The following is an 11404-nucleotide window of genomic DNA, read 5'->3' as shown; positions in this document are numbered from 1 at the left end:
GCGAGCAAGTGTGCGTGCTCGGGAGCTCGCCTTGGGGGCTTCGAGCGTTGGGGCAGAAAGCCGCCACTGGGGTCGTCCAGCCCAGCCTCCCTACTCTCCGAGGCCTTTGGCTCCAGCCTGGCCTCCGCTGCCAAGTCGGGCGACTTTGAAGAGAGACAAACTTCTCGATTTTCACTACCCCCGCCCCCTCCCTCGCAGCGGGGCTGCTGCAGAGCCCCCGACGCCCGGATCTCAGCCCTGGGAGCACCGCTCTCCGGCGCGGCTCCGGGTGGGGAAGGTTGGCCCCTAAACTAGTTGGTCCAGCCCGACCGCCCCGGCGGCTTCTCCCTGCCCCCAGGGCCGTCCTGAGCGGCCCGAAGAGGCGTCGAGCGCAGCCCCAGCTCCCACCTCCTCGCCCGTCCTGGCACTGGAAGGGAGCTTTGGGCCCATGCGGACCCAGGGTGCCCCCGAGGCCTAGGACAGGCAGCTCCGGGGCCTGGCCCACCCTGCAGCCGCCGAGAGGCCGCGGGGACGGGGCAGAGCGCGCGCCCTTGGATGAGGTCCCGCAGCGACGCCCCGGCCCGCCCTGCTCCTCCTCCTGCCCGGCCAAGCTGCCTCCCATTTGGGGAGTTTTGTGGGTTTTCTTTCTCCTCCTCCAACCTCTGGGGAGGCCACGATTCAGGCGCCGCAGCCGGGGGCCGCCTCCATGGTGCGGGTCAGCCGCTGCTGAAGTCAGCGAAACCGAGCCTGGCCTGGAGCTGGCCGCGAGGAAGGCCAAGGCCATGGCCATAGCCACGTCGGTGAGTCCAACCAGAGAGAGGAGGCTGACGGGCAGAGACCGCCACGGTCTGTCCTGCACTCCTGTCACTTATTTCTGCCTTCTCTTTGTCTCGCTCCTTCGTCCCTTGCTTCTTCAGGAGACTGTGTCCCCCTTCTGGCACGTTGGTTTCCCTTACCTCCTCTCGCCTCTCATCCCTAACTCCTACTGGGTCTGGCCTCCCCTTCTCTCTTCCCCTTCCCATTCTCCTCTCTTTCTTTCTGGAGGCTGCCCCCGGAAGGAGGGGAGGGGGCAAGCTTGAGTCTCCTCTTCTATGGGAGGGAACCGATGGCCACTGGAGGTTGGCAGGGGTTTGTGATTGGGAGGGCTGTAAAAGGTTGAAAGGGAGCTGAAAGAATGGAGGTGACTCCAGGAAAACCGGAGGGCAAAAGGCCCAAGGAAGCCCTGCTCTAGAGGAGGGATGGAGGAAAGGAGGGGAAATAGAGTAAAAGATGGAGACCGGCAGGGAGCAAGGGAAAATAGAGAGAGGAGGGGAGGTTGATGTCACCCAGCCTCTGGCCACTTTCCTGGGACTGGGGACAAAGGGAGGAGACAGCTGGCATGATGGGACAGTGGGAGGAGGCCTCCCAGGAAACGTGTGGCTCACTGCCACCCCTCTTTAGGGCAGCCACTCCCTCACAAGTCAGCTGGGCCCCTGAGGAGGGAGTAGAGCTGGGGTGGCCACACCCATCATCAATCAGTCTATCAGCGACTCTAGCAGGATTCCCGCAATTGCAAGGGAGGTTTGATCCCATTGGACAGAATTGTAATTGAACACAAGGAGGAGCTCTTCACAGCCCCGCCCCTGCTTTCTGTCTTGTACTCCTGTAGACTGAATCCCAGCAACTGTATCCCGTTTCTACCCTTCGCTAGGCCCTAGGATGCCCAAGGAAATCGGAGCTGCCACCTGTTTACTGGACTCCTCTGAATGGGCATTCTAGGAAGGAGGATTGTGACGCTGGGAAGAGAAGCATGGCTGCTCACCTCCTCCCACACCTCTCAAGGATGAGTTAGATGTTCACTCCTTCTCAGACCAAACTCCTTTTAGCTTCTCAATCTATATGATGGGGAGAAGACTCTAGTTCAGAGCCAGAAAGGGGGAGAGGGGATACTCCGACATAAAGATGTTGCCTCAGGAGCCAGCTAATCATCTTTATAGTCCCAGGAGGTAGATCTTTCTTTTTGCTTGGAAGGGGAAAGTGTTGGTATTTATACCCGTGAAACACACAGGACCCTGAAAACAGCTAATCTTCTTCGAGTATTTACTGGCCCTAAACTTTGTCTTGGTATGTCCTGGTTCTTGATGCATTGTCTCATCCAGTACTCACAACAACTCTGAAGCTAGTACTGTTATTATCTGAAAGTGGATATTCAGCTATGGATATGGAATTCTACAAAGGAGGAACCTGAGTCTTGGCGAGGTTAAACAGACTGCCCAAAGTCACCCAGCTCGAAAGCAGCAGAACCAGGACTCAAAACTCAGGTCTGTCTGCCTTAAAAACAATGCTCTTAACTGCCTGCCTGGATCCAAAACACCAATTTCTAATTTATAGTTAGAAAGAAAAGTGCCAAGCTAACCAGGAATTTGTGTCATCTGGCTAGCATGTTTGCTTTCTGTGGCACAATTGCCTTTAGAAGCCAAAATGTAATCAGAAAAGAGTTTGATGAATTTGGAATCAGGCAAGAAGTCAGTTTGTTGTTAATCTCATCCAGCTATAAAGGGCTGGACAACCTCTCTACCTGAGGGAAATATCAGTCAGGAGCATGCACTCTCCCTGGCTGAGCAGGCCATCCTTCCCCCAGTGTCTGTTGACCAAATGCAGCCTACCCGATGGAGAAGTTTCACCATATTCATCAATCCACATGGATTACCTGCTCAGTACTAACTACTCAGCGCCTAACTACCTGTTTTCTACCATCTCTGTGTAAGCCACTAGCAAACATATCGGAAGTGGAATATATTTTAATAGTGTGAGTGGCTTAAGCCTGATTCTACCAAACGACTTGGTGGAACCAGAGTCCAGTGATGAGTGACTAGTAAAGGGAACTTGAACATCGTGAAAACTTCCTATGAACTTAAATCATGTTTGAGCTATGGATCGTCTTTTTTTTTTTGAAGTGTAGTTTATTTACAATTATGTGTTAGTTACTGCTCTACAGCAAAGCGATTCAGTTATACATATACACACATTCCTTTTTAGTATTCTTTTCCACTATGGTTTATCATACAATATTCAATATAGTTCTCTGTGCTCTACCCTAGGACCTTGTTCCTTATCCGTTCTATATATAAAAACTTACATCTGCTGACCCCAACCTCCTATTCCGTCCCTCTCCCAACCCCTCCCCCTTGGCGCCAGCAGTATATTCTTTACATCTGTGATTCCATTTCTGCTGCACAGATAGGCTCACTTGTGTCATATGTTAGATTCCGTGTATAAGTGATGTTGTATGATATTTGTCTTTCTCTTTCTGACTTCACTTAGTATGATAATCTCTAGTTGCATCCACGCTGCTACAAATGGCATTTATTCATTCTTTTTATGGCTGAGTAATATTCCACTGGGTGTGTGTGTGTGTGTGTGTGTAGTTTATGGCTAAGTAGTATTCCGTTTCATGGCTGAGTAGTATTCCCTTATAGTAGAATTCCATAGTATTCCATTCCATTCCAATACTGAGTAGTATTCCATGTGGATATATACACCACATCTTTATCCATTCATCTGTTAATGGACATTTAGGGTGTTTCCATGTCTTGACTATTGTAAATAGTGCTGCTCTGAAATTAGGGGTGCATGTATCTTTTTGAATTATAATTTTGTCCAGATATATGTCACAGGCCCTCTTGACTTTACTACTGTTACTATACAAGAAGAAAAAAGTAGATCCTTTCTTTTTGGCCATGCCACACAGCTCACAGGATCTTGGGTTCCCTAACCAGGAATTGAACGTGGGGCTCGGCAGTGAAAGTCCAGCATCCTAACCACTAGGCTACCAGGGAACTCCCCAAAAGTAGATCCTTATGCTTGTGGTTGTGAAAAACAGTGTGAGTGCAGCCTCTGGAATCACACAGCCTGGAGTTCAAATCACATTGCACCAGCTGTATGTCATTGGGCAACATATCAACATACCAAGCTCTCTATTCCAATTTCCTTTCCAAACAGGGATAATGATGACTCTTCCCTTATCAGGTTGAGGATTAAATGAGATGAGATGATTAGTGCAAACACTTGTTCAGTGTCTGGATATATAATTTGCAACTTGGTGTCTGTGATTTACCTGAGCCTATAGTGTCCAGGTGGCGCTAGTGGTAAAGAACCTACCTGCTGATGCAGGGGACACAAGAGATGCGGTTTTGATCCCTGGGTTGGGAAGATCCCCTGGAGGAGGAAATGGCAACCCACTCCAGTATTCTTGCCTGGAGAATCCCACAGACAGAGGAGCCTGGCAGGCTATGGTCCATAGGGTCACAAAGAGTTGGACACGACTCAAGTGACTTCGCACACACGCACATAGCTCTCAAAGGAAAAAGCTTAGATATCCCCACCAGGAGAACTGGAAACAGTCTGATAAATCTTTGCTCTTGGTTGGGCCACCAGCCCCCCTACACACACACACACACACACACACACACGAGTGTATATACTTTTCTCTTCATGGTAACTTCAGCCTCTGCTGGTAGAACCTTACTTGCTAAGACTGAGAACAAAACAATTGCTTTGGTTTCTGTTTTCTTCCCTATTATGCCGAGGCTCTGTCTGGGCTGGACTTCTCCCAGTCTCTCTCAGAATGAGGTATCTCTGCAGCTGCTTAATCTAACCTGCTTGTAGGGGATACTGACTGGGAAACAGGGAAGGTGATGGAGATTCCATGGGAGACCTTTGCAAGATTTCCCTGTGTAATTCATTCAGCATACGTTCATGGAGGACTGATTCCAGGTCAAGCCAGTTGCAGGGGCTAGGAATATAATAGTCCCTTTTCTCACAGGGCTAACAGTACAAGGGAAGAAATGTATTTTTAAAAGTAAGTAGACAAATAGTATGGGCTTCCCTTGTAGTCTAGCTGGTAAAGAATCCACCTGCAATGCAGGAGACCTGGGTTCGATCCCTGGATTGGGAAGATCCCCTGGAGAAGGGAAAGGCTACCCTCTCCAGTATTCTGGCCTGGAGAATTCCATGGACTGTATTGTCCATGGGGTCGCAAAGAGTTGGACACAACTGAGCGACTTTCACTTCACTTCACTTCAGACAAACAGTATAAACTAATGTGAAGGAAGTAATAGGTGGAGACAGACACAGAAGGAGGTGGGGAGAAGAGTGAGAAGGAGACATTATTTATTTTTTGGCCATGCCCTGCAGAATCTTAGTTCCCTGACCAGGGATTGAAGCTGCATTATCTGTATTGGGAGCATAGAATCTTAACCACCGAACCACCAGGGAAGTCCCAGGAGAAGGAGACATTTAAGAAGAACTGAAGGGGCTTCTCTGGTAGCTCAGTGGTAAAGAATCTGCCTGCCAATGCAGGAGACTTAAGCTCAATCCCTGGTCTGGGAAGATCCCACACACCTCAGAGCAACTATTGAGCCTGTGCACTGGAGCCTGGGAACCTCAACTACTGAGACCATGTGCTGCAACTATGGAAGCTCATTCACATAGAGCCTGTGCTCTGCAGTGAGAGGAGCCACTGCAGTGAGAGTCCCATGCACCACACCTAGAGAGTAGCCCCCGCTCTCCGCAACGGAGAAAAAACCTATGCAGCAATGACGACCCAGCACAGTAAAAAATAAAGAAATTGAAGACTGAAGGATGAAAAGGTCGAATCAACTGAAGAGTCAGGGAAGGGTAAAGGAAGAGTAAAGGCCCTGAGGTGGGAAAGAGCTTGTCTAGATCAAAGAATAGATAGAGAATGCAGGGAATGGCACTGAAGCCAGGCCGGGCCCATCAGGAAGAGCTGAGTCGGGAGGTCAGATGTTTAGCTTGAGGAAACCAGGGAGCTCTGTATTTTGAGCAGGGGTAACGTGACCTGATGATGTGTGTGAAGACCCCTCTCCCTGCTCCCACCTCACCCACCAGGCCCAGCTGGCCCGGGCACTGTACGACAACACAGCTGAGTCCCCGCAGGAGCTGTCCTTCCGCCGAGGGGACGTTCTACGGGTGCTGCAGAGGGAAGGCGCTGGTGGGCTGGATGGCTGGTGCCTCTGCTCCCTGCATGGCCAGCAGGGCATCGTGCCTGCCAACAGAGTGAAGCTCCTTCCCGCTGGCCCAGCACCCAAGCCTGGCCTCTCCCAGGTGCCCCCAACCCAGCCAGGCTCACCACATCCAGCCCCAGAGCATGGCAGTGAGGACCAGGAGGTGAGCACAGGAGCCCCCCAGCCCTGATCCTGGACAACCCATTCCTCTCTGCTGGTGCAGTGGGAACAGGAAGAGCCCTGAGACCCCCCAGCTCTGCACTGACTCTGCTGTTCAAATCCTGTCTGCCAAGTCTTTTCTGGGCTCTTTCTCCACTGGCACAGGGAGGGGGATGGAAGGTGTCTAAGCTCCTCCCGGGCGCACACTATGATTCCCTGCTCCCCACTCCACCTGACCCACCTGCCTGTCGATCCCCCCCAGTTGTACGTGGTGCCACCCCCAGCTCGACTCTGTCCTACCTCGAGACCTCCAACTGGACCCTGCCCACCCTCCCCTGACCCCATCTACAAGGTCCCCAGAGGTGGTGGGACCCAACTGGCTGCCCCTGGAGCTGCCTTGGAGGTGAGGGCTAGGGGTTCATGTGTTTGTTGGACAGAGGACAGATGGCTCTCGAAGATGGGTTAGGGGAGTGGGGAGCCCACTGCCGAGCCTGAGAGTAACTAACTTCTTCCTCTGCAGGTCTATGACATACCCCCCACTGCCCTCCGAGTTCCCTCCAATGGCCCCTATGACTCCCCGGCCTCCTTTGCCCGCCCTCTGGCTCAGGTTGCCCCCCAGTCCCTTGGAGAGGATGAAGCTCCCTATGACGTGCCTCTGGCCCCAAAGTCACCATCAGACCTGGAGTTAGATCTGGAGTGGGAGGGGGGCCGGGAGCCAGGGCCCCCCCTCTACGCTGCCCCCTCCAACCTGAAACGAGCATCAGCCCTCCTCAATCTGTACGAAGCACCAGAGGAACTGCTGGCAGATGGGGAAGGCGGGGGTGCTGACGAGGGCATCTACGATGTCCCCCTGCTGGGGCCGGAGACACCCCCTTCTCCAGAGCCCCTGGGAGCTTCGGCCTCCAGTGACCTGGACACCCTGGCCCTCCTTCTGGCCAGAAGCCCCCCACCCCCACACAGGCCCCGGCTGCCCTCAGCCGAGAGTCTGTCCCGTCGCCCCCTGCCTGCCTTGCCTGTGCCGGAGGCCCCCAGCCCTTCCCCGGCTCCTTCTCCTGCTCCAGGCCGGAAGGGCAGCATCCAGGACAGGCCCCTGCCCCCACCCCCACCGCGCCTGCCTGGCTATGGGGGTCCCAAGGTGGAGGGGGATCCGGAGGGCAGGGAGGTGGAGGACCACCCAGCAGGACACCACAACGAGTACGAGGGCATCCCAGTGGCCGAGGAGTACGACTACGTCCACCTGAAGGTGAGCTTGCCTCAGTCAGCCCCCAGAATGCCTCCAGGAGAACAGGGGTCAAGACCTGAGGTCCCGGAGGCAGACCCTGGCTTCCTCCATTCCTTTCTTTTCCTCTGCTGAGCTTGCACCCTGTGGCCTGGGACCCCTGTACTGGACCACATCATTTGTATCAGTGCCGCAACCCAACCTGGGGTCCCCAAGCTCTCTGCCCTGCCACTAGGGCTCTCCCAGACCCAGAGTCAGGAGGCTGCTGATCCGATGGGAGGAGAGACCTTCAGGAGGAAGTGGGAGTGGGGAGGAGTGGGAAGACCCCGGGGGCTGCCTTGCCCTGCTCCCCTACCCCTGCACTGAGGCCCTTATCCCCTACTGCAGGGTATGGATAAAGTTCAGGAAGCCAGGCCTCCAGATAAGGCCTCCCCAGGGGATCCTGAGCAGCTGGAGAGGGAGCCGCCAGAGCAGCAGGTAACCGGTGCGGTTGGTGCTAGAGCAGCAGGCAGGGGAGGAGGAACAGGAACTTGGAAGAAGGGGTGTTCTTAACTGAAGCATCAAGGGAAATATATTTAGGAGGGGGGTAAGAGTTCAGTGAAACAGGACAGTTGGGGTGGAGAGGAGTTAGAATCCAGAAAGGAGCTGGAACTTAGAAAAGGATACCAGGAATTCAGAAAGAGAGGAAAGAATGTGTTGGAGAGGAGTCAGAAAACCGAGCACTCGGGGGAACAGAGTTGCTGGGCTGGGTGACTTCTGAGGCTCCTTCCAACTGTGAATTCCTGGGTTCCTAAGAGACCTAGCTCTTAATTCCAGCTCCACCACTAAGAAGCCAGGGCCTCTGAAGCCACCAGTTAATCTCTCTCGGTCTAGGGAAATGAGACTGTCTCCTCGACTCATGGTCTAGAATGGTCCTAATCACCATAGCTACCAACGGTCACGTTTGTACCAAGCGCCAGACCCTGTGCTCCGTACAGTGCACCTGTCAGCACTGATCATAGCCACAGTCAGCACTCATACGGTGCTTACAGTTTGCAATGCTGTGTTCTCAGCTCTTTCTGTGAAGATCAACTAATCTTCACTGCAGCCTTAGGAGGCAGAAACAAGAACTGCACTATCCAGTGTGGTAGCCACAAGCCACATGCAGCTACTGATCCCCAAGTGTGACCAGTCCGAACTGGAGTGCACTGTGAATATAAAATGCACGCTAGATTTTGCAGACCTAGTATGAAAAACAATTTCAATAACTTTTATATTGATTACAGTGTTGAAACTACACCATTTTCAATATATGGAATTACAAAATATGTACCAATTTCTTTGTAACTTTTCTAACGTGGCTACTTGGAAATTTGAAATAGCATGTGTGGTTGGCATTATGTTTACATTGGACAGTGTAGTACTAGGCTCCCCATAGATAAAGAAGATAAAGGAGATAAAGGAATGATGACATTCAGAGACTTGTTTTTGAGGTTGTTTGAATCCAGGTTTATCAGATGTCAATTCTGGGCATCTTCCTGTCACTCACTAAGAGAATCTAAATTGTCTGATAGGTGAAGGTACAGTTTAAAGGGGTTGAGCTCAGGGAGAAAGGAAGGCATGAGGAACAAAGGGAGGGAAGGAGAAAGGAAATAAGAACGGAAGTGGCACTGGCCAAGCAGTCCCACTGAACACTCTTCTCGCCCTTAGGAGGCCCTGTCCCCTGGGGAGTCACTGGTTCTGCCCACTGGAGATCTACAGCTCCTGCACTTCTACGCCGGGCAGTGCCAGGGCCACTACTCAACACTGCAGGCAGCTGTGGCGGCCCTGATGTCCAGCACCCAGGCAAAGCAGCCCCCGCACCTCTTTGTGCCCCACGGCAAGCGGGCGCTGGTGGCCGCTCACCGCCTGGTGTTCGTTGGGGATACCCTGGGCCGCCTGGCAGCCTCTGCCCCTCTGCGAGCACAGGTCGGGGCCGCGGGCACAGCACTGGGCCAGGCATTGCGGGCCACCGTGCTGGCCATCAAGGGGGCCGCCCTGGGCTACCCATCCAGCCCTGCAGCCGAAGAGATGGCACAGTGCGTGGCGGACCTGGCAGGGCAGGCCCTGCAATTCACCACTCTGCTCACCAGCCTGGCCCCCTGAGCCCCTTGTCTCTGCTCTGCCCTCACCTGCCTCCCAGAGCCGCCTCCAGTCCTCAGGTGGCTGTTTTCAGGACTATGAGACACGGAGGCATCTTTCCCCCTACTGCCCTTTCCAGGCATCTCAGCCTCTCACTGAGGCCCTCCTCCCTTACCCCCACAGCTTTTTGTATGAGCCATTTTGTATAAATTATTTATATTTAATATTATTCCCTGCTTTGTCAGGGGCAGGCACCAGGCCCTCCAGGGACCTTCCTCCTCCCTCAGCCTGGGGTGGAGGCTCTTGGGCGCTGCAAGGCCAACCCCTCTGGAATCTTAACCCCACAGAGAGCCAAGTAGCTGAAACCTAGAGCCACCAGGAGCCCCTTTTTTGTCCTGTGTCTTGGCTTTGGAACATCGGCGCCTCCCTGTTAGCCGAGAGCAAGGGCAGAACGTTGGCAGCCCGGAGTGGGAAGGTCTGGGAGAGGCCAGAGGACTCCTCCACGCAGAAGCAGGAGAGCTGGGCCTCTGACATGGTGCACCTCAATAAACCGGGCTTTCTGGTTCCCCGACTCTGCTTCCTGGGAGCCTGGGGGGCAGGCCCGGCACCCTCGGCCAAACTGCTGGGACACACACAGTGGGCAGTCTGCCCTTAGGGTTTGTGGGGAAGTTCTGCTGTTTCTCCAACTGTTCATCTAGCAGGTTCTCAGTTCCCATGATGTGCCAGGCACAGTTCTGACGGTCCATTGTGGGGGTGGGCTGGATAGAAACAAGTCAGCTGAAACAAGTAAATAAAAAAAAAGGAACCTGCCACAGAGTTGATAGTTGCTGGTAATGGAAATGAACAGGGTGATATAGATGAGTAGATGGGGAGAGGCCATTGGAGACTTTAGACAGGCTTGCTGGGGAGGTGGTATCTGTGCTGAGACCCCGAGGATGAGAGAACCAAGAATAGTCTGCAACGTAGCATTCTGGGAAGGCAGGCCCTGATTCCTGACCAAGGCCTCTCCTCCAAGACCGATGTCAGATGATGTCATTAGAGAGGTGCACACAGGGGAGGGAGGCCATGAGGGAGCCTTGATGGTGCCCTGCTGAAGAGGTCACCCCAGCTGTGCTCAGCTTTGTGCCATAGGACAGCTCTGACCCACTGGAGAGGACTACTGGGTGCCCTCTCCCTTAGGTTAACCCAAGAGGGTCTAGTCCCTTAAACTCCCCTTCCCAACTTCCTGCTGACTGTCCTTCCAGACACACCACCTTTAGGAGGAGCTGAGGGGCCAATGAATTCAATGTGTTAGAAGTCCATAGTCCACAGGGCCTTGGTGAAATTGATGGGCCATTCACCACAAGGGAAGAAGTCCAAGCCACAGATCCATCGCTTAAGCTCTGCTTTCCCAAGATTCTACCCTGGCACAGTGACTGGAGTGGAGGTACCCCAAAATTCAATCACAGTCAGTCCCTTGGCCCTTCTCCCCATGCATTTGCCTCCTCCATTTGAGGTTCTTTGTTCTCATTTCACTCTCAAAAGAAACTCATTTCCAAAGGCTGGGGCCACCAAAACTCACCTGTAGGTGTTGGCATTAAAGACGTAACAGAGGCCATCCTCCACCACCTTCCAGAAAGAATTTCAAGAGATCAGCCTGGAATTAGAGTCAGAGGTCTCAATGCAAGCTTCCGTGTACCTGTGTCTGCAGGTAAGTCCTGTCAGATCCTCAGAATCCTAGTTTCCTCTCTAATATGAGAAGGAACGTAGTGATCTCCCAGGGCTGTTGTGAGGCCCTAACAAGATACTGCGTGTGAACAGCCCAGCAACGCAGAAAGTTACGTGGATTGCAATTCCAGGATAGACATGAGGAGACTAGCAAATAAATCCCCAAGGAATGTTGCCTGTGACAGCACCAAAGTAAATACTGAAGAGATGCTGAAATGGGTTGGGTGGGGGCGGG

At 53.1% G+C, this 11404-nt stretch overlaps 1 protein-coding gene across 2 annotated transcripts; it reads left to right on the top strand.

The window, feature by feature from the left end:
• Positions 1–59: 59 nt before the first annotated feature.
• On the top strand, positions 60–10278 carry EFS (embryonal Fyn-associated substrate). 2 transcript variants are annotated; one of them, XM_010831295.1, is made up of 6 exons: positions 60–779; positions 5869–6147; positions 6406–6546; positions 6664–7386; positions 7750–7839; positions 9052–10278. In XM_010831295.1, the coding sequence occupies exons 1-6, from the start codon at positions 762–764 to the stop codon at positions 9484–9486; spliced, it is 1686 nt and encodes a 561-aa protein (XP_010829597.1). In that variant the 5' UTR covers positions 60–761; the 3' UTR covers positions 9487–10278. The 2 variants fall into 2 exon arrangements, with proteins under 2 accessions (XP_010829597.1, XP_010829598.1); XM_010831296.1 differs by lacking the exon at positions 6406–6546.
• Positions 10279–11404: the final 1126 nt, after the last annotated feature.

This window comes from Bison bison, unplaced genomic scaffold (genome assembly GCF_000754665.1).
Source record: "Bison bison bison isolate TAMUID 2011002044 unplaced genomic scaffold, Bison_UMD1.0 scf7180017864526, whole genome shotgun sequence".
Classification (NCBI taxonomy): Eukaryota; Metazoa; Chordata; class Mammalia; order Artiodactyla; family Bovidae; genus Bison; species Bison bison.
The sequence above is the reverse complement of the archived record's forward strand: the minus strand, read 5'-3'. Positions and strand labels throughout refer to the sequence as shown.

What these genes read in the sequence shown, in the direction of transcription:
- EFS (XM_010831295.1), top strand. An exon ending in CCCCTGGAGCTGCCTTGGAG is followed by an intron (nt 6,547 to 6,663) that starts GTGAGGGCTAGG and finishes CTTCCTCTGCAG; the next exon opens with GTCTATGACATACCCCCCAC. An exon ending in GGGAGCCGCCAGAGCAGCAG is followed by an intron (nt 7,840 to 9,051) that starts GTAACCGGTGCG and finishes TCTCGCCCTTAG; the next exon opens with GAGGCCCTGTCCCCTGGGGA.